Source organism: Rousettus aegyptiacus, unplaced genomic scaffold (genome assembly GCF_014176215.1).
Source record: "Rousettus aegyptiacus isolate mRouAeg1 unplaced genomic scaffold, mRouAeg1.p scaffold_m13_p_14, whole genome shotgun sequence".
Classification (NCBI taxonomy): Eukaryota; Metazoa; Chordata; class Mammalia; order Chiroptera; family Pteropodidae; genus Rousettus; species Rousettus aegyptiacus.
In genome coordinates, this window is record NW_023416289.1 from 59,620,735 (window position 1) to 59,643,622 (window position 22,888).

Sequence of the window (22,888 nt, forward strand, 5' to 3'; positions counted from 1 at the left end):
TTGGACCACCAGGAACCCCTTCGGGTTGGTAACTCTGTCTTTTCACGAGGCCCCAGGAGACTTTTATAACCTCCTTGCCTTCCGATGGGCCAGTCTCGCCATCCGCCATTTCTCCAGGGAGCCCTGTTGCTTGTGATGACCTTACGGTTTAAGTCTTCACCGTATAGTCTTGTCTCTCTTCTCACCCTAGATATTATTGATCCACCTTTCCATAAGAGTCCTTCATGAGTCCATTGAAAGAACAGCGTTGGGTTTTGTAATTGTTCTTTCTTAAAAGTTTATTTGTTTGCTTTCTACGTAAATAATTTCCGTTGTCTTTTCCTTGACTACCTCTTTTGCAGCTTCTCAAGTAGTACCCTCTTTCTTCTGAGGACTCATCTTTTTTCACGTTGAAGCTTTTTTCCTCGAGGAGCACAGAGCTCTCGAATTCTCATTAGACGCATTCGGAGAGCTTCCGGCACCATCTTCCATGTCTCCTGATTTTCCACCCGTACTTTTGCCGTCCGTGTGCCTTGGGGCTGCTCCTTCCGCGTGGCCTTCCAGGTTGCCGATCTGTCCTTCGGCCCTGCCCACTCTGCTCCTGCGCCCATCTAATGTTTTAGAGTTCATTTCTTCTCGTTTCGGTTTCCCAGCTTTTCAGTCCATTCTCATCCGTGGATGCCACATCCTCCTGTATTTCCCCGAGATGTCATTCCTGTGTATTCCGGGGTCTTAATCTTGCTTTGCTGACACCGATTCTGGGTGGGGACGTGTCCCTTAGCTGCTAGAAAACTAGAGCCTGACATTCTGCTCGGGCAGAGACTCTATCTTTTCCTCCCAGATGAGGGTGGTGGTTGCTGATATCAACTTTAGTCATGAACCACGAGAGCGCCAAGTTTGCCCATTGTCCCTTATTTCAATGACTGGGTTATTTAATAGGTTTTGCACCGAGCAGTAAGAAACGCAGGCTCTCAGATCTGATAAGGTTGTGCCTTGTGCAGGCATGGTCATTGCCAACTGCTCACTTCCCCTTGGAGACGCCGAGGCCCGAGGAGGGCTGTGGGGAGCTTTGCCACGGCTTCTCCTGCTCTGGACGGTCAGCACGCTTCCAGTGGTGCTGGGTCCTTGGTGCCTAAACGGGAAACTTGATGTGGTTTTATTCCTTTTTGGATGGGGCGAGGGTGAAGGTCTCTTTCTGGTGATCCATCGCCTGTCCTGCTTGCTGGCTCCGTTGGTAAAGTCGAGTGCTTCTCCTTTACGGCGCCCATCTTCCTCAAAGTTTGTGGGTGTGTGGTTTGGTGTTGATCTCTGTGTTTGGGATTCCCCACAGCTATCTGTGAATGCAGCACTGGTCACCACAGTCTTGCAGAGAGAGGGGCGGGGATGGGAGGGCTCCACATACTTCCTGGCCGTTGCCCACAGCATGAGGTTCCACACATCCTCTCTAGCACACAAGGGGCAGAGTCCCCAGCCCTTCACTGCCTGGAACCGGCTGGAGAGGGGTTCACTTTGGGTACCCCTTCACACAGTCCACTGCTGGTGGCCTTGGGGGCCCTCCCGTGTCTCATATACCCCCCAAGCAACCTTGGAGCATTCCCTAAGACTTCTCGTGCATCATGGTTTCTGGCCATTTTGGGTCACCTTCTTGTTTTCTTGTGCTAATATGGCTGGTTGGTAATTTTTAAAACACTTTCTATAATTTCGAAGGATTTAGGGCAGGCAGTGGTGGCCACAGCCAGGGCTCAGTCTGCTACCTTAACCCCATCTTCCAGCATGCCCTCGGCATGTCCGCAGTGTGCAGTTTGCAGGAAAAACTGAGCGACAGTTCCAGCTTTGTGACTGGAAGGAGCTGGGTTCAAATGCTGGTCCTTCTGTGCCCTAGTCCTTATCAGCAACACAGGCTTGGTTAGCATCTGTTTGCAGACTACTTAAGCACCACGCCAAGTGTTCGAGATAGGGAGCCCCTTAACAAATGTCTGTTTCCTTCTCTCGCCCTGTTGGGCAATCCATTTCTGTTAGCGAAAATGATTATGATATTACGATGATAAAAACGGGGCGTCCTTTCGTCGTGTTTGGCTCCGAACCATTGAAAGCATAGAATTTAAAACATGGCTGCTTCTCCTTTTCAAGTGTGTGTGTAGCTGAACCGTGACGACCCCAAATCTGATCATTACATTGTTCGATCGAAGCTACTTAATTCAAGTTTTAGCCAAAAATGTTTTCATTTCAGTGAAAAAATCTTTCCTTTGCCTTACTTTCAGAATGCATTGGGGTGGGGAGGGGCGCCAAATCAGCAAAGTCTGTATGCCTCATGGGAGAAAACTCCTAATAAATCTTGCAGTTCTGGTATTCATGGGTAGCTTTTAAATTGTCCATAGAGAGGACAGGTCAGAGAGAACTCGGGGCAGGAGGGGTGAGTCAGGTTTCGGCGAGAGGCCACAGTATTCGTTGGAGCACAGACATTCTTGGGATATTTGTGGTTCCTGAGGAATCGTGGAGCATCTCACTTTAATAATCAGAAGACCACTCACAAAAAGAAAGAGCCATATTATCGTCTGGCCAATGTTTGTGCTACACTCCAAGAGGTTTGTGCTATGCGATGGGCATTTCCATATAGGAAAAAAATAGCTGTGAGTGTGACAGCCACAGACGAGTGTGTGTCCAACTCCCAGGAATGTCAGCGCTGGCTCACATGGACGATCTCCTCGGTGTTTTTTGTCTGAGGTCAGAGGGGCGGGGAGGAGTTCGCGTCCGGGAAGCGTTATTTTTTATGCAGCTGTGTTTGTGGCGCGTTTGCTCTTAACCATCATGATCGTGGAATCCCTGCGTTCCCCTCGAATCCACACATTAAGTACATCAACTTGCAACTCTGTAAGCTGCGGAGGATCCCCGATCCTGGCCTTTTTGCTGCTTTTTGTGCATGCCTGCTTCCGGATTTGGAAGGCAGATGGCCGTTCCGGTATCGAGGCACATCAGTTGTCGTTTGAGCTGGAGGGTGTGTATCTCTGACTGAAGACAGACAGAGGAAAAGGAAGGGAAAATTTCTTCATTTTTTTTTTATTGCCAAGAGTTTAAAACTTTAGTTGTTTAAATGTGGTCACATTGTTTAAAATCCTCAATTTACAATTCTTAGATTCTTACATCCTTCCAGAATCGTGTTTTTCCCCTCTTTTAAACAAACTGTGGCTGATCACACACACTGTTCTGTACTTTGCCAATTTCTTTCACACATTTTCACATGAAGGTTATCATTAGCATCATCGTCAGTACCATCATCAAACCATGATCACCACCATCCTCATCACCACCACCATCCTCATCACCATCACCGCCACCACCATCTCCATCATCATCATCACCATCACCACCATCACCACCATCACCATCACCACATCATCGTCATGGTATAACCCACTCGTTAAAATGAAGAAGAGGAGAATGGACCACGTATGTGAGACATGAGGAAATTTGAGCCACTTCGTGGTGGCCTCTGTCGGCACAGTAATGTTTCGTAAGGAAACCCCAGCCTAGAATCTTAAAATAAAATTAAAAAGCAGCTCGAATCTTCACTGAAGTTTTTTGACAAGGCATCCACAGGGAATTCCATTTAAAATACACAGCGAAGCCTCTGAACTCCTTTGCCCAGATCAACTTCCCCAGAAGTTGGCAAAATACAATCTCTGACTTCAATCTCTAATCTCATACTCTCTAGAGACCCCCAGTCCCTATTAGAATCGCCGCTGATATTTTCATTGAAATTGACAAGCTGATCCTAAAATCCCAACCGGAGTGCAAGAAACCCAGAATAGCCAAAATAATGTTGAAAAAGAATGAAGTTGAAAAACCCACATTGCCTGATTTCAAAATGTAGTACAAAACCACAGTAATCGAGGCAGCGTGATTTTAGCATAAGGATAGGCATATTGATCAACGGAATAGAATTAACGGTCCAGAAATAAACTCATATGTTTAGGGCCAACTGTTTTTGACAAAGGTGCTAATACATTCAATGAGAAAATAATCATCTTTTTAACAAATGACTTTGGGACAACTCAGTATCCACATGCAAAAGAATGAAGTTGGATCCCTACCTACAAAACACACACAACACCTCAAAATGGATCATAGACCTACATGTAATAGCTAAAATTATAAAACTTTTAGAAGGCCTACATGTAATAGCTAAAATTATAAAACTTTTAGAAGAAAACATAGGATTAAATCTTCATGACCTTGAATTAAGCAATGATTTCTTAACTATGACACCAAAAACATGAATGACAAAAGGAAAAATAGATAAATTGGATTTTGTCAAAATTAAAAATTGTTGAACCCGAAGGATATCATCAAAGTGAGAAAACAACTCACAGAATGGGAGAAAATGTTAGCAAATCATATATCTTATGAAGGGCTTCCATCCAAATTAAATAAAGAAGTCTTACAAATCAACAACAGAAAGACAAATAAACGAGCAAAGGATGTGAATAGACCTTTTTCGTATCAAAGAAGATATAAAAATAGCCGATAAGCACGTGAGAAGATGCTCAACGTCATCAGTCATTGGGGAAATGTAACTCAAAACCGCGAGAGACTGCTTCGCGCCCACTGGAAGAGATGATGTTAAAAATCCGGACCGTCGCAGGTGGCGGTGAGGGCAGAACGTGAGCATTCGGACATCGCAGTGGCGTGGAACGTGGCGCAGCCGCTTCGGTTCCGCAGTCCCTCGGCCTCGTTAATGTAAAGTTATCACGTGGCCCAGCAATTCTGCTTCTGCATATACACCCAGGAACACTGAACACACGTTCACAGAAAAACTCGTACCCGGACGATCACAGCAGTGTTCCTGAGAACAGCCAGGAAGGAGGAAACTCCGAATGTCCGTCCATGGACGAATGAATGAAATAGCTAAAGCGGCGTATTTATTATTATTAGGCAGTGGCAAAGGATGGAGTACTGACAGGGGCTACAACATGTTTTCCGGGGATGAATCTCGAAAACAGGGGAGGTAAAAGCAGCCAGTCACAGAAACCACATTTTGTATGATTCCATTTGTATGAAATCGGCAAAGCTATGTAGACAGAGGGTGAATTCGTCCTTGTCAGAGTGGGACGAGTAGGGCGTGACTGCTAATTAGTATGAGATACCTTTTGGGGTGGCAAAAATGTTTTAAAGGCAGAGGAGTGATGAATTTTACACAATTCCACGAATATACTAAAAACTATTAAATTGTGTACCTTTAAATGGTGAATTTGATGATGTATGAATTATAACTCAATAAACCTGTTGCGTTTAAAATTTGGTGAGATTTATCAACCTTTTATTGCTCCTGGATTCTGTCACAGTCCAGAGGCGTACACTCTCCCAGGCCGAAAGGACTTCATCCATTTTTTCTGCTCACGGAGTTTTGTTTTTTATGTTCGTGGCTCTGATCCATTTGGAATTAGCCTGGTTCTGGGAGGAATGGGTCCGACCGTACAGCTCCCATGTGGCTGTCCACTTGTATGAACCCCCCATTAGTATGCTCTCATTTTGGGGGTGCTCTTGCTGAACCTGACTCCTTCCCTGGTCTCGCTCTCCTCCGCGGGAGACGGCATTCTATCCAGCACCGTCCCTTAGAGAAAGCATCAAATTGCTTCTCAGGCTTTTGATTACAGCCAGTTTTTATCTCAGTAACTAATAATTCTGTAGTGATTAACCAAATAATTAGCTCTGAACACTGCCTCCAGGATTTAAGCTTACATAACTATAAGCTTACCCCTTATTTGGGAATATCATGGCATTGAAGCCAGGTCATTGCTGTGGTCTATTTATGACTTGCTAAGATTCACATATTGAAACCTACCCCGCAAAGTGATGGTATTTGGAGTTGGGGCTTTTGTGGGGTAACTAAGCCACAAAGATGGAGCCCTTGGGGACAAGGTCAATGTTCTTAGAGAAGACACCCCTCAGAGCTCCGGGGCCCCTCCTACCAAGTGAGCATTTAATGAGAAGCCAGCCACCCAGAAGCGAGCCCTCACCCAGAATGCTGGCGTCCTGATCTCAGACTTCCAGCCTCTGTCACTGTGAGAAATAAACTTCTGTTGTTTATATGCCGCCCATTCTGTGGTATTTTATTACATCAGCCTGAAAGGATTAAGACAATCCTTTAAGAGGCTCTGCTAACCAAAATGAACTCAATCAAGGCCACCCGATGGAACGCTGGCTGATTTCAGGCAGCGGCATTTTTAGGTCAGGGCGGGCACTCACTGTCAGAGCAAAGAGGTGGGACTCTTCGTTTTGGCCGGCACCGTTTACATCGGACGTTTATTGAGTTTCGGCTGTGTGCTGGGCAGCGTGCCAGGGCCTGACGGTGTCCGCTGGCATGTGCCACCCCGTGTGGAGGTGATGTCCAGGCATTTGGGCTCTATTCGTACCTCACAAGCCCAGCGAGGGTGCTGGAGGTATGCCCTTTGTCTACCACATTTTGTCTTGTTAAAAAACAAACAAAATCGGTGTGACTTTAAAACAGAGTTAGAGCTGCTGTCCCAGAGGAACCGCCTTGCATGTCTTAGACCTCAAACCTTTGGAATGTTAAAACGAGATAAAATAACCTTTGGACTGGGCCTAATTGCAGCATTGGATCTCAAACAAGTGTTTTGAAAGATGACAGGAAAGCAGATATTATGACTACTGGACTGAAAATTAAAAACACCCTCAATTAGAATTAGCATCGCGATGTCAGCTTCTCTGCACCTATAGAAACACCTTCCTTCTGTGACGTCGTGGGTGGCGTAACGGTGTAATTGGTCCCCTGCCCTCGCCCAGGGAAAGGCCGTTTGGGCTTCTGCCTGAATCAGTGCTTCCGGAACAGCTCTTCTTGTGGATCTCAAATAAATGCTGGTCGCCTCGCTCACTTTGGCCGTTGGCTTATAGGTTAACAGCCTCCACTCGCATGTGAGCTCAGCTCAGTCCATAAGATTCAGAAAACCGCCGGCTCCTGCACCCGCGCCGACATGATCTCTCTCATGCTCGAGGAGCGAGGCGTGAAGCCCCGGCCCCCCCGGTGTGGAGACGCGGGCCGGATTCCTGACTTCGTTTCAAATAGCGATCGTAAGAGCTGGTGTTGATCTGCGGCCCACTGAGGGCCGGGCAGCGTCGTAGGCACCTCCCGCACTGTCATTCACTTGAACCTCGCAGCCACCCCCTTTGGTGGCGGGTGCCGCCGTCATCTCCTGGGGACGTAGGGGACAGTGTGAACATGCCCCACGGGGTGCAGAAGGAGGGCGAAACGGCCCTCTGGGCTCCGGAGCTCCTTCCCCGGTGGCGTCCAACGAAGTCCTGGGGTGCTCTTATGAATGGGAAACCCCAGCACGATATGACCTTGCGTGAACCCTCCCCCCGCGGGGTGCAGGCCAGGCCGTGGGGCCGACAGGGAGCCGTTCGTGGCAGGGAGCATCCCGAGGGGCCTGGAGGCGGCCTTCTCCTCTGTGCCAAGAGAGTTCTGCGCCTTTCGGCCATTCTCAGTGACACTACAGATGGGCAGAGTCGTAGGTCAACCCCTTCTGGACGTGCGGATAGCTCCGGGGGTTCAACAAGTTGAATTCACGGAGCTTTTAATGAGCACCTACTGTATGTGTGTCGTAACGTTAGGCACAACGATGCTGAGTGAGCAGAAGCCACCGGGCAGAAAGGAGGCGACAGACCCCTCACCGGGGAGACAGTCAGGGTCAGGCCAGGTGCTGGCAGAGCAAGGAGAAGGAGGCCCAGGGGAGCCCCCCACATCCTCCCTGGGGAGACCACCTGTGCTGGGCGCTTTTTCCAGGTGGGAGAGACAGCGCGGAGGCTGACAGAGCTGGGGTGCATGAGGAGATGCCCGCTGCCTCATGGCGGCCTGGAGGGGGTGGGGGTGGGGCCGCACCCCCCCCCGGAGTCACCCCCATTTGTGTGCTAGTTTTTTGGGGGGTTTTTTGTCATGCATTTTGCAATTTTTCTTTATAAGAAGACAAGATTTAAGCATCTGAAATACTTGCCGAGATTGTGCCCCTGGCAAACAGTAGAGCGAGAACTCCAACCCGTGTTCGCAGACAAGATTCTGTCTATCTGTCTGTCTGTCTGTCTGTCACCGTGTATTTCAGCGCAGTTCACAGTTCTTGGTAGAGGTCACTGCTGGGAAGGTCTGGGTGCCTCACCCTACACGTCCCTCTGGATTGAGCTGTTCTCTTCCTTCCCGTGCGCCCAGTTTTGCCGAGCGCCAGTTGGATGCGGTTAGAAATTTGGCTTGATTAGCCCGGAGAGAACATTTGTAAAACTATTTCTCCATTATAGCAGTAACAGAGAAGTAGCTGGGGAACGGAGAAAAGGGGGCAAGATCACCACACATTTCACTGTGGAGGAGCCACCGCTACCATCTCTGGGTCTTTCCTTCTCGTCACTTGTCCTGTGTGGAGGTCCCTCCACGCACTGCTCACCGTGAAAAGCATTTCAATGCATTTGATAATCTTCGCTATACTAAATACTGCAGTCGTCATCTTTTTTTTTTTTTTTTACTTTCGCATAGTGCTTTTTAAATATGTGGAATTATTCCCTTAGAGTCGGTGTCCTAGAAGCAGGATTACTGTGACAGAGTGGCCTAACGCTCATTATAACCCCAACCCTCTCCCCAAAGAATCAGAGTATGACTGATTTTTGTTTTTTATCTCATCATTGTACCATTTCGTTTTACTTGAGGGAGTATTAACTAAAGGAACTCTCTTCTGTGATTTTCATTTCCCCAGACAATGGTTCTTCTTTCTTTACCAGGCCAGCGTTTGCCTGTTGACCATCCTGTCTCTCGGGCGTGGTTTCTGTTGTAGATTTTTAACAGTAAACTCTGGGAAAGAACAGCTCTTCCTGCCTGTCTCCTCGGGCTGTGTCCCCGGGGTCTAACTCAGCACATAGTAGTTCTTCTAGCAATAAGCGAATGAATTTTTGGAAGAGGCGCTAAGGCAAAGGAAGAATCCACCTTGTAGCTCTGTATTTCTGTGTTTCTCTTCTTCCGCTACAGACAATTCACGGAGGAATCGGTTTCGATTTCCTCTCTGGTTTTTCCATCTCACGAGACCCCATCATCCCGCCTTTTAGTTCCCATGTGTTTGCCAAGCATATCACATTCCGAGGAGGTGCCCCCCGTTTGGTCGGAAGGGAACAGCCTGGGAAGCAAAGGGCAGGCATCGATGACCCGTGCTGAGGGTCCAAGTTCCACCTCTGCTCTTCAGAGCTGGGCAGGGACAGCTCCTCTAGAACCCCCCCAGAGCACGTGTCACGTCGTGGAAAGTGCCGATGAGGAGCCCTGCCTGGCGCGGGTGTTGGGGAGAAGGAGGATTTCTTACAGCACAAGAAACAATTACTGGTAGACTATTATCGTAGACCATTTCACTCTGTCTCTCAAAGTCGGGGATACCTCTGCCAGTTATTATCCCGGGAGCTTTTCTTGCTCTCTCTCTCTGTCCTTTTTTCCAGAGCGACCAAGTCGAGACTCAGTCTACCCAAGAGCAAAGAGTCGTTTCAATTTAATACCATCCCAAAACTGGTTCATTAAATCAGGTTGAAAGTAGTCAGTTTTGTGCTGGATCCTCTTCCTGTTTCAGGTCCCCCCCCCTTTAATTTTAATATCAATATAAGCTTGGTGAGAGGAAAAAAACAAAAAGATACTGGAATAGCAGAAAAATACAAATAGAATAAAATCTCCAGTCGTTTCATGGGCTGGAGGCTGGGAAGTTCAAGACCAAGCTGCTGGCGGGTCCCGTTCCTGGCCAGGGCCCTGTTCCTGGTTTGTAGATGGATGGCCATCTTCTCCTTGCGTCCTCAGGTGACAGAGAAGCCAGCTCTCCTGTGTCTCTTCTGTACGGGTCCCCTGTGTCTCTTCTCCCAGCATGGGGTCTCCTCACTCATGACCCGGTCGCCTCCCCAAAGCCCCTGGTCTATATACTATCACACCGGGCATTAGGGCTAAAGCCTGGGAATTTGGGGGGACGCGGATATGCATTCCAGGCAGGTATTAAACCGGAAGTCAGAGCAGCAGAAATTCTGTGGGCTCTGGGCTCAGACACACTGTGGCTTCTGCCATTTGCCAGACGTTGTCCCCTCGAACAGCGTCTTCACCTCGACCCTCATCTGCGAAGGGCAGCCCTGACCACTGCTCATCACGGTGAGCGTCAGAGTAAATGACCCAAGTCAGTGCCGGTCACCTAGGCGTTTCCTGGACTGTAAGCCACCTGCTAATCCCTGACGATGGCCGTTTACCTGGCCGGCGGGGTCTTCCGACCGCTGTGGTAGGCGATTAATTCTGCAGGGCGTCATGTCACAGCTCAGGAACGTATCATTTTTCGTTTGCGCCCCGTTATCTTCCGCAGGTAAATTTCCAGGAGAAATACCATGGGGAAACTGGCAGAGCCTCCCCTGGGTCTTTTACGTAATATACTTTCTTTCAGAAACAGTCACACCATTAGCAGCAACTCCTCCCTCCATGACAGAAGTACCCGCGTCACCACACTCTGGCCAGCCACGGACATTAGAATTCACTCACTCCTTCACTGTGTCGAGTGGCTACAGCATGGCATCTTCCGGTTACCTGTATTGTTTATTTCTAAGGAGAACAGCACTTCCGGGCGTGATTCCCCACCCCACCCCCCACTGCGTGATTTATTTGTGGGCATAACCGCCCCTCCCTCTTTCATTAACAAAAACATATTTCCAGCGATCAGGTGAGGGTGGGGGCTTTGCTGGTGTGAGAGACGCTCGCCCCCTGTTGCTGGAGCACTGTCCCCGGGAGCCGGGTCCCCTGCTGGAGGCCATCGCGGTCTGTGCTTTCCTTTGTGAAGCCGGCCTGTCCCTGCAGCCCAGCGTCGTGGGGCTGAGCTCTAGCCATCTGGAGCCGGTGAGGAATTACCGCGGAGGGTCACCCTGGAGGTCATGTCGCCCTCCACATCCCCCAACTTCTGCATCTTCCCCGAAGAAATCAAGCGTTGGATTTCACCGTAATTCGACCCACAGATGACAATTGCTGCTGAAACTCTAGAGCTCTAACTGGCTAAGAAAGAATCGAAGGCCAGTGAACCCCGGGCTGCAGAGGGCGAGACTCCCAGTGTGCCAGGAGGATGTCGCCTCTCAGGAGGGGCAGCCCCATCCCCCAGCGCTGGGGCCACGTGGGGGTGCGGTGGAGGATGGCACAGGAGGGTCACTGAGCCATCACGACCAGGTCAGTAACACCCTAACGTGTACTTTCGTCTGTTCTGCAGTGAGCTGTGGGTTGACGGATATATTTTTACTTTTCGCTCCTCTACTGAGTGTAAGGAAAGAATTCATGGCATGGGCATGAAACGTTAGTGTCTTTTCTACGATGTACAGAGGGCGCCGCGGATTTTGGATCGACAGACAACAGCCCCCCTCCACCGTGCATGTTTCCTTCGGTGGGGATGAATTACATCTCTGTGATAACACGTGTATATATAACATGTACGTGGAAGAGGGCAACGTTGACGGCTCACAGAAATACAGTCAACGTCGTACGACCTCTTCATTGTCCTATATTTTTGTAGGAAAAAGCAAAACCAGTGGAGAGAGAATTTTATTCTGATTATCAGGTCAGGAGGGATCATTTAACAGATACCTGTTCTAGCAGAGAAGATAATAGTCGCAAATACTATAAATACATCCCCCTGCTTCAAGTTTACGTCTTCTTGGGGCGAAAGGGCAGAGTGGACTCAGAGCCAACAGACAAAGGAGGGCTGTCTCTCCGGAAAGGCCGCAGCGAGCTGTGGGTGTAAGCGGCGTGGCTTTCACAGACATCGCTCTGCGATAGCCACAGGGACGTCCCCAAAGAAAAGAGAAACATAATTCTCGTCAGTTCTCCTGTCAAATAATTTGTTTCTCTAACGAACCACAGAAATGACGTTTAGAGACTGAGTCATTGGCAACTGAACACGGTTTTCCTAAAGATGCCCAAATATGTGGAGCCGCGTTTCCGAAAGTGTTCCTTTGTAAATAGAATATTAAATTGAAAGCGATCTTCAAGGACTACACGCTTTGCTGGTTCCACTGGGTTTTAAATAATTTTTTTTAACCCAATACGTCTTCACATAATGAACCCTAACTTACTGCCCACGTCAGCACATTTAAATAACAGGCTATGTGGATATTAATATTTATCCCAACCTGGAATATGTCCACGTATCATCACACGGCTCATCGTAAACGTTTCTTGTATTCTCGAATATCGCCACGTGTGCCGGACCCATAACCCCAGCCGCCCACTACATGGATAGTCTCCTGGGACTAGTTACTACTTCCAACTGTCCGCGCCGCAAAACCAAACAAGCGACACCAGGCAATCTTAAAAAAATTAAGTAAATAACCGTGCTTTTGGTTTCCCTCTCTTCTTTTAGTTATATACTTTATTAAGCATATTCACTTTGCATCAAAAGCAGGTGAGATGCCTGTTTGTAGTTCACACACACACACACACACACACTCACTCATAAACACGCACCCAGGTATACAGAAAATTTTCACTGCTCTATGGGAAAATGATGACACATTGTAATAAAGAACAAAAAGGAATATTTTTTTTTCATTCGAAACTGAGTATTCTGATCTATTATTATTTTTCTACTAGTTCTAGTTAGTTATTTAACACAGTAATACTTTATTGAAATAGAATAATTTAGGGGGTTATATTTTTAAAATGAATTTTAAATCCGCATAAACAAAATATTTAAAGCTGTGATGTTTTACTGTATAAAAGAATAGAATTATGGACAATTGTTGATCAATAGACACAAATAAATAACTGGATAATCACAAATAGTATAAATATATTCCCCTGCTTTAAGTTTAAATCATAGGTCACCAGTTCTCAAATACAAAACTAGTATTTTGGCGAAAAAAAAAATTATTATAAAAGTAAAAATTTGCCTCCTAGAAGAGGTGTCTGAGGGTGGGGAGGAGGGGCTTCTGCCTTTTACATGATATACTTCTCTATTATTTCATTTTCTTTCAATGGGGAGGTGTTCTTTTATTTGTTGCGTAATTCCTTTAAAGTTTTAAAGAAGAAAAATATTTTCTAATCCTATCACTAATTCCTTCCCATCCCATCCTTAACACTTATCATTAGCATTGTGATCTTTTTTTTTCCTTTCAATTAAAATATATGTAATCTATTTTACACATATATTCTTTTTATAATTTCAGGAAAGTAAACGAAGTTGGCAGGTTAAATCAAGTGCGTATTCATTGACTGACATTTTCCCGTAATGTCCATCCGGCGATTTGATTAGACCAGACCCGTCGGCTCTTGGGGTCAGCAGCAGTGGACATTCATTGTCCATGCGACTTCAGAAAATCAGATTCAAAACTGAAATCACCACCACAGCGGAAACGTAACGATAGAACTGAGAGTCTTGGCTTTTATTATATCACTTACCGCACATACATTCCATTATCTAAAAATCAAGTTAAAATAAAATCGTCTTTGTAATTTCGAGTGCAGCCTGTATCCTAGGTTCTACTTTCTGGATGTCACTTCGGCTTAAAGGTTAACTGTTTTTATTGACATTCCTAATGTGAACCGGAGAGGTAATTTTATATCTGCTCAGGCGTGCACACACACCCACAGACGTGTGCACACACATGCATGCACACACACATGCACACACACGTGTGCATGCACACACATACACGCATACACACACATGCTTGCCTTCTATGGCGATCAGGGAGATACTTGTTTAATTCTGAAACGTGACCAATGACACAATTAAGTGTCCCTCCTGATGAAGGACGCTGCCCTTGATTCTACCTCCTCCTCGCGCCTGCCAGTGGCCTTCTCCCTTCGGCCCATTCTCAGAGGTCCCAAGGCCTCTGATTGTAAATAATCAGTGGAGACCATTACGTGTGATGGGAAGTAAACCCGCCTTAGTCACATCTATAACCACTTACACACGAAGCCCTTTTCCGATTTCTCTTTCCAAAAATACACCGGGAAAAAAATAAGTAAGTGAATGATGTCCACGCAAGCGCCGTGGTCTTGCGCTGGTGTGTTTGGCAATGATGCCAGTTTGTACGCGATACGCAACCACGTGTGTGGATTTCTCCAGCGCTTGCTTGGGAACGGCGAAGGTCGTGGCTCACGGTGAGCTGCGGGAGCAGCAGGGCCTTTACTGTGAGCAGCTTCTCCGCCTTCCTGCAGGGCAGGAGTCTCCTGTGCTGGTGGCGGACCGCGCTCCGTGTGACACATGGCAGGCCCTGCGTTTAGGGCGGTTACTCGATTGACTTCTCCCAACCGGCGTTGTCACGAACGATTCCGAACCTGCAGGAAAGCTGAAAACCCTGAGCCGTGCACATCCATCCGCCCCGCACCTAGTGTCCACTGTTAACATTTTCTGAAATTTCTCACTTGCATTTCTCTCCGTCTACCCATGGCTCCATCCATCCATCCATCCATCCATCCATCAACCCATCATTTTTAATGCATTTCAGAGTATGTTAGAAATACCTGTCCTCTTCACCCTCAAATAGTTCAGCAGTCATATTACTCAATATCGTTCGCAGATTTTTTAGGTAAAACTCACGTAAAGGAAAAAGTACATATATCTTCATTGGACTGTTTGATACCTTCTGAAACAACACCAGTCTGATGAAGACACCGTCAAGAAAGGGAGCCCTCCCCCAGCCGGTGCCCTCATGCCTCCTGGCAAACCTTACGCCCGTCCCTTCCAGGAACCACTCACCGTTCCTCCCCCCACCCCCACCCATAAATGAGAATCATTTTGTGCAATCACTTAGCACCATGCTTCCGGATTCCTGCCCGTTATTTCCTGGATCAGTAATCTATTCTTCCTTATTGCCAGGTAGCAACTAAACCACAAACCTAGTTTGCCCACGCCGTTGACGGACACCCGCAGTATTTATAGTTCGGAAATACCACGAATCCTGCTGCTGCGCACGTTCCTGGATGATCTCTTAGACATGTTTCTCTTGGGCGACGAGCTAAGAATAGAGCTGCGGGTCACAGGGCAGGTGTGCGTTCAGTTTTGTAGGAAACCACCCGACTTGTTGGCAAAGTGGCCGTTACTGTTTCACACGCGAACCAATAAGGCATCGGTGTTCCGGCTGCTCCGTATCCTTCTCGAGCCTCTTTACAATTTTAGTGATTCTGGTGGGAGTGGCGTGGTGTCTGTTGGTGGCTTTAATTCACGCTTCCATGGTAACTGGTGATGGCGCGTTCTTTAAACATCTTCCACTATTCGACTCTTTGCCCATTTTTAATTGGGTTGTTTGTCCTTTGTTATTGAGTTACAGATACTATTCTTTTTTTGGATATGTGTTTTGCAAATATTTTCTTCTAGTATGCGACTCGCCTATTTTTTTTTTTTTTTAAATGGTGGACCAATCCTTCGACGAGCAGAATCTAAAGTTTTGGTGAAGTGTGCTTAGCAATTTTTCCCTTCCTGGTGTGGCTTTCTGTGCCCTGAGAAACCTTTACTTACCCTCAAGTCATGAAGAAATTCTCTGTGGCTTTAACCTTTACGTTTCGATCCCTGGCCCATCTCCAATTACCTTCTGCGTGTGGTGAGAAATCGGGCTCGAGGGTCTTTCCTCAAGGCGGGTGGCCAGTTGCCCCAGCACCATTGGTTGAAATGACTTTACTTTTCTCGTTGTGTTGCTTCGGCGCCCTTGTCATCAATCGGACGTGCAAAAAAGAGCCTGTTTCTCAGCTCTTTTCTGTTCCACGGGTGTGTCTAGCTGTGCCAGTATCACACTGTCTCGATTCCTGTAGCTTCGCAGTGATACTGCGCATCTTCCAGTTCTCTTATTCTTCCCCGATTACTTTGGATAGTCTAAGTCCTTTGAATTTCCATACAAATTTGAGAATCGGATTGTCAATTCCTATTTTAAAAAAAAACAACTCTTAGAATTGTGGCTGGGCTTCCATTGTCTCTAAGATAAAACCGGGGAGAACTGACGTCTTAATGTTGATTCCTGTCGTCCATGAACATGAGCTGCCTCTCCCTTTACAGAGGTCGGGTTTAGTCTCTCTCAGCAACGTTGCGGAGTTTTCAGGATAAAGTTCTTGTCCATCTTCTGTTAACTATCTTTCTGAAGCATGCAATTTTTATGCTATTGTAAATAAATGAATTTTTTATTTTCCACATAGCGGTAGCTGTGATGGGATTCGCTTTCGGGATGGAAATATCTGGAAGCCAACCGCTCAGCATTTTCCTGTAAAAAAAAAAAAACACTGCCATTTGCGACAACATGGGTAGATTTTGAGAGTTCCATGCTAAGTGAAAAGAGTCAGACAGAAAAAGTCAAGAATCATATGATTTCACTCCTATGTGGGATATAAAACTAAAAGTAACAAACAAACATGACAAACAGAGACTCATGGGCACGGACAGTGGATTAGTGGTTACCAGAGGGAAGGGGTGGGGGATAGGGGAGGTGGTTAGGGGTAAAGGGGGTCAAATATTTGGTGGCAGAAGGAAATTTAATTTTGGGTGGTGAGCCCACAATGCAATATACATGTGATTACTAAATTATATACTCAGAACCCATTTGATTTTATTAACCAAGGTCGCTCCAGTCATTTTAATTTCTTAAGAAGCTTGATTTATTCATCCCTTCAAAGAGGCCGCTGAGAGGGGATGAGTTTGGCCTCAGCCCGAGAGCTCGGAGACCAGACTTCAGCCCCAGTTTGCCTCCTACTGGTCGTTTAAACTGGGCCAGAAATAGTAGAATTCTCTATTTCTGCCATCACTGAACACAATGAGCATTTAACTCCTCATTTTTGCAGTTGTTTCTATAATATCCGTAGCTATTAACTCTGGTTTAATAATACATTTGCAAATCTGGTAGAAGCCTTGAATTTTCTACCGGGAAAAATGTACGTATGTACACACACACACACACACACACACACACACACCCACAGTTCTGTGTGCAAATTTAGGATGTGCCGGAAACCTCCGAAGCCTGTTTGTCAGCCTTTCGGGGTCCACAGACCTCCTAACCATGAGCCCCTGTTCTGGAGTAGGAACTTCATGAGGGGAGGGACTGACTTCCTTCCCTTCTGTGCCTTCGGGATCGAGCGAGAGCTGGTGAGTCCGAGTCCCACGCCCTCTGTGGGGTTTGCTAGGCAGAAAGAGGTCCACACTCCCAGGACGTGAGCTGTCTTTGTTCCTCCACCATGTCCCCATGAGGGACGCAGCAGAGGGCCGATCTGGCTGGAGCACCAGCTCTCCCGCCAAAGCGCCCGCTTCTCCGTCGCTGGCAGAGGCAGTGCATCAGCCTCGGGTTTATGTCACGTGCCGGTCTTTCTGACAGTTCATGCGAGCAGCGCCAGCAGCGGTGGTGATGCCTTGTGTGTGCTTCTGTCCGCCCAGGTGCCAGGGACATGGGCGGCAAGCTGTCCACGCCAGGCAGCGACCCCACCGCACAGTGCCCGGGGACAGAAGACATTCACACCGCGTACAGGCAGGGAGACCCCAGCAGGGCCCGGCACCTGCTCCGAGAGGCTTGCGACGAGAGCACGTCCCAGCTGGAAAAGGTAAGGCCAGAGCCCACCCGCCCAGCCAGGACCGGGCCCTTGTGGGCGCACGCTCGTCGCTCACGTCTCCCGTTTGTTTGCCGTTGTCGTCATGGGAACGGGGATTCCTGTTATGTTCCGGAAAGGCCCCGTTTCCCATTGAAACGTTCAGGTGCCAGTCCTACGGTCCCCACCGCTCCCACCTTCGCGGGCGCCGAGGGGCAGGGAACCGACTTGGGAGAGCACAGTGCCAGTCCGGAGGTTTAATCCACCTTTCGTTCCCGTGATAAAAGTACAGCACGTGCTCGAAAGATGAAATGTAGAAACACGTGCAAGTGGAGGGAGAACAGAACGAGAAAATAAGAACAAGTCTAATAAACGCCGACGGGCCACCTAAGCGTTTCCGCGGGCTTCCGTCCAGCCCGCCGATCCGAGTGCACCTCGGTCGCCGTCGCCGGTTCTCGTTTACGTAGGGTCCTGTCGTGTGCGTAGTTTGGTGTGACGAGTTTGCATAATGAGTCTGCTCACTCGACCAGAGACTCGAGGAAGCGGGTGCACACCCCAGTTCCTTCGATGAGGCCAGCACTACCTACTACCAAGAGTAGACAGGGAGTTTATGCTCTGCACGAGCACCAATTCCTTCTCTGCATCTCCTTCAGAGGTCGCGTGATATTTCATCCAGTGGAGAGACCGTAACGTGCCCGGCTGTTCCATTTGGTGGGCTCTTTGGGTTATTTCTGATTTTTTACTAATATAAATAATACCGTATTGAATGTTTTTGCCTAATTCTTTTCTTACTGTAAGGGTATCTTAGCAAGGGTTCACGGGAGTTGTGAATGCGGGTATAAACATTTTTAAAGTTTTGAAACACATGCCAATCTTTCCCAAAAGCTGGTAGAGATCAACCCTGTGAGCTTCTTGTTGGCTGTTCTCCCGGAAGCATTTGTGACGTTTTATTTGCCTTACTTTTAGTGGCATAGTTTCAACAGGTGTCCATTTAGCTAGTAGTTAGAAATAATTCAATTCCAAAACCACCAGCCTGTTCTCAAAAGTTCAAAAGTCTTTTGAGATGAGGGGACAAATACGACATGCTTGGGAATTATTGAGGGGAGGGCATTTTGGATTCCTCCAGTTGTGAATTCACAGAGGAATAGCTAAGGACCACCCTTCAGTACAGAGCTGGGCTGCACACATAGCAGGTCAGGGCCATGGGCCCCTCGGGTGGGCATCTGGCGGCCTCCCATAGGGAGGGCTGTGCTCAGCAGACGGAGCCTGGCATGCCAAGTAGGGATGTGCTTGTACTTCCACGGTTTGGCCCACTCACACATTCGTTAGCAGGGCTGCCTTGGGTGAACGGGGTTATTATTTCTAAAAATCTCATCTGGTTGGACTTTGAGGAGATGTTGAAGAAAAGGATGGATAAATCTGTGTTTCCATAAAAATGTGAAAACTTTAGTCCCAAAAGCATACAGTAAATAAGAGTCGAAGATTCGTGGCAAACTGAGTAGGAATATGGCTGTTGTTCTTGAGCGACAAATAATTGTCCTCATTTCAAATCAATATGACAGGATACGGACAAGAGCAAAGTGAGCCTACAGAAAATGGAATAGACGAGGTTATAAAAACAAAAGCAGAACTAGAAAACAAAGCATAGAAGTGGAGTAGACCAATGAATTGAAAATTTGGTTCTTCGAAAAGACTAGAAAAATGTAAAAGCTCTTTGGTGAGAATGGTTGATTAAAAAGAGAAGTAATAAACTTATCAAGAATATGAAAGAAGCCATCAGTACAGATATCAAAACAATAATAATAAGAGAGTTTTATGGACAACTTTATGCCAAAATACTTGGACATCTAAATGAAATGGACAAACCAAGAAAATTCAACTTCCCAAAACTAAAAAAAAATAAAATAAAAACAGAAGCAGAAGTTATGAATCATCCTATAACCGTGAAGGAAATAAACTAATAATTTAAAACCTTCTGACAGAGTTTTAGATTCACATGGTTTCACTGGTACGTTCTCCAAAATACTGTGCTCACTCGACCAGAGAAAGAGGGTGCACACCCCAGTTCCTTCGATGAGGCCAGCACTGCCTACTCCCAAGGGTAGACAGAAACAGGGCCATGAATGAAAATGACAAGGCCTGTGACTGGGCGCATGTGCACACACACACTCACACACACAAACACACAAACACACACGCACACACACACTCACAGAAATTCAAATATGCAGTACACATATGCAAAGTTATTCAACTTCGTTAATACTTCTAGAAAAGCAACAAAATGAAACAGCATTTTTTAACTTTTGAGACTAAACAGTAGCTAAACAGCAGCAAAGATATGGGAAATCACGCATTATTTAATATTGTAGAAATGTGAATTTATGCAGCCTTTGTGGAAGGCAGTTTGTTGTCGGTTATCAAAATTTTAAATTTCTTCCTCTTTTTTAAAATAATTTTTTCATTTTTCAAAAATAGTTGACATTCAATATTGTATTAGTTTCAGGTGTACAGTGCCTGAATTCCCAAAGTGATCACCCTGATAAATCCAGTACCCATCTGACACCCGTACATAGTCATTACAATATTATTGACTATCCCTTATGATATACTTTACACCCCATGACGATTTTGTAACTGCCAATTCGTTCTTCTTAATCCCTTCCCCTCCTGAACCATCCCCTCAATCTTGCAACCATCAAAATGTTCTCCGTATCTACGAGTTTGTTTCTATTTTGTTTGTTCATATATTTTGTTTTTTAGATTTCACACGTAAGCGAAGTCATATGGCTTTTGTTTTCCTCTGACTTTTTTCACTCAGCATAACACTCTCTAGGTCCATCCATGTTGTTGCAGATGGCAAGACTTGATTCTTCATGGCTGCGTAATATTCCACTGCATGTATTACCACTTTTTGTCCATCTACCTATTGACGGACACTTAGGTTACTTCCACATCTTGGCCATTGTAAATAATGACGCAAGGAACATATGGATGAACATATGTCATTTTGAATCAGCATTTTGGGTTTCTTCAGGCGATTCTGGGTCCTCTTTCATCTCCTGTTATAGCCTTTGTTTTAAAGTCTGTTTTGTCTGTCTGTTTCCATTTTCGAGACGTGTTTTCTATAGCCCTATACTTTCAGTTTGTGTGTGTCTTTCGATCAGAAGTGAGTCTTTTATAGGTGGCATACAGAGGACACGCCTGGAGAATCTGGCTCAAGTGGCCAGGGAGACTGTGCCCCTGGGCCCCACAGGACGCCTGCTACATAAGGCCACTCTGCTAAGACCAGGAGACACAGCGGCCCTACCTGACACTTAGAAACCAACACAGGGAGGCAGCCTTATAGCTTTTGATTGGCGCATTTAATCCATTTACATCTAAAGCTGATAGATATGTAGTTATTTCCATTTCAATATTCATATATTTTTTTTCTTTCTTCTTCTTCTTCTTAAAGAAGCCCCTCCAGCATTTCCTGTAACACTGGCTTGACGGCGATGAACTCCTTTAGCTTTTCCTTGTCTGAGAAGCTCTTCATCTGACCTTCGATTCTAAACGAAAGCTTCGCTAGGTAGAGCACTCTCAGTTGTGGGTCCTCACTTTCCATCACGTTGAATATTTCATGCCAGTTCCTTCTGGCTGCAAAGCTTCTTCTGAGAAATCAGCTGACAGTCTTATGGGAGCTCCCTTGTAGGTAACAAATTGCTTTTCCCTTGCTGCTTTTAAGAGTTTCTCTTTGTCTTTAACTTTTGGCATTTTAATTAGGATATGTCTTGGCGTGGGCCTCTTTGGGTTCGTCTTGTTTGGGGCTTTCTGATTCCCTGGGCTTGTACATCTGTTTCCCTCACCAGATTACAGAGGTTGTCCATCCTTATTTCTTCAAATAGATTTTCAGTTCCTCGCTCTCTCTCCATCTTCCGGTGCCCCGGTGTCGTGAACGCTGGTGTCCCGGATGTCGTCCCAGAGGTCCCTAAACTATTATCATTGTTATGGATTCTCTTTTTCTTGGTGTCGTTCTAATCGGGTGCTTTCTGCTGCCTCATCTTCTAAATCGCTGATTCGACCCTCTGTTTCACCTAATGCCGATTCCTCCTAAGATATTCTTATTTTCAGTTACGATATTCTTCATTCCTGACTGGTTGTGTTTTTTTTTTTTTTTATGTTTTCTTTCTCCATTTTTATATTTCCAATCTCTTTGTCGAGGTTCTCACTGCGATCATCGAGCATTCACATAACCAGTGTTTCGAACTCCGCGTCGGGTGGGCTAGGTGTCTCTATTTTGTTTAGCTATTTTTTCATTCTCTTCTTCTGTTTGGGACGTGTTTCTTGGTCTCCTCATTTCGGCTGCCTCCCTGTGTTGGTTTCTAAGTGTCAGGTAGGGCTGCTGTGTCTCCTGGTCTTAGCAGAGTGGCCTTAGGTAGCAGGCGTCCTGTGAGGCCCAGGGGCACAGTCTCCCTGGCCACCTGAGCCAGACTCTCCAAGCGTGTCCTCTGTGTGGGTTGTGTGTGCTCTCCTGTTGTACTCGAGCCTGAATTGCTTTTGCACGTCAATGGGAGGGATTAATCCTCAGGCCGATGGGACGTGAGGACCAGTCACGACCACAGTGGAGGAGCCATTGTGCAGGGGCTGACCCCACAGAGCAGGCTTCTCTTTCGCAGGGCTCTGGTGCCTGCCCAGTCTGCCCTTTGGGTGTGTCATTCACGGAGGTGGTTGGGCGGTGCCCTAGTGTGGTCTGAGCTGGCTTCTGAGTGTGTTAGTTCTAGGACCTTCGGGAGGGGCTCCTGTGCAGGCTAAGGTCAACCACTGCTTGTGCCCTGCCTGGGGCCACTTGGTATGAGCTACAAAGTGATCTGCTGGTGGTTGCCACATATGCTGGGCTAGGAGGCGCCTGGGAGAGGCTAAGCTGCGAACTGAGGCTGGCTGCTACTCGTCCCAGGCTTGGGGCTGCTTGGCAGGAGGAATGAGGCACACCGAGGCCAGATACTGCTTGTATGGGGTTTATGAACCTTCGAGAGACTTTAGGAAATCCCACAGCATCAGCTGAGACAGGCCGTTTGTGTGGAAAAGCCAGAGGAAGCAGCTCGGGCAGGCCCACACCTTGGGAGGGGCGGGGCCTCGGGGAAGCACCTGGGCAGGGCACGCGGCGTCAGCCAGGTGGATGGATAGAGATGCAGATGTGACACCCACGTGTGTCCGCACGCTGGGAGGGGGGGAGGGCTCAAGAAAGAGACCACAGCCTCTGTCTTTTTGTCAGTAGTGCTTCTGTCTGGGAGAAAGCTGCCCCTGCAGCCCTCAGCCCGAAGCCAGACACCTTGGCAACTCCCCGTGAGTCCCTGACACCTTTCAAGCTGCCTCTCCAGT

The 22,888-nt window shown here is 47.1% G+C and overlaps 1 protein-coding gene across 3 annotated transcripts in view; it reads left to right on the forward strand.

Moving 5' to 3' along the window:
- The window catches only part of LRRK1 (leucine rich repeat kinase 1), a 99,363-nt gene that overhangs the window by 16,734 nt on the left and 59,741 nt on the right, over nucleotides 1–22,888 (forward strand). For 2 of the 3 annotated variants that reach the window (XM_036232047.1, XM_016154907.2), the window contains one exon: nucleotides 17,379–17,542. The exons of the other annotated variant lie outside the window; for it this stretch is intronic. In XM_036232047.1, the coding sequence (XP_036087940.1) occupies nucleotides 17,379–17,542 (164 nt within the window). The remainder of the gene's footprint in view (nucleotides 1–17,378; nucleotides 17,543–22,888) is intronic. 3 annotated transcript variants of the gene reach the window in all.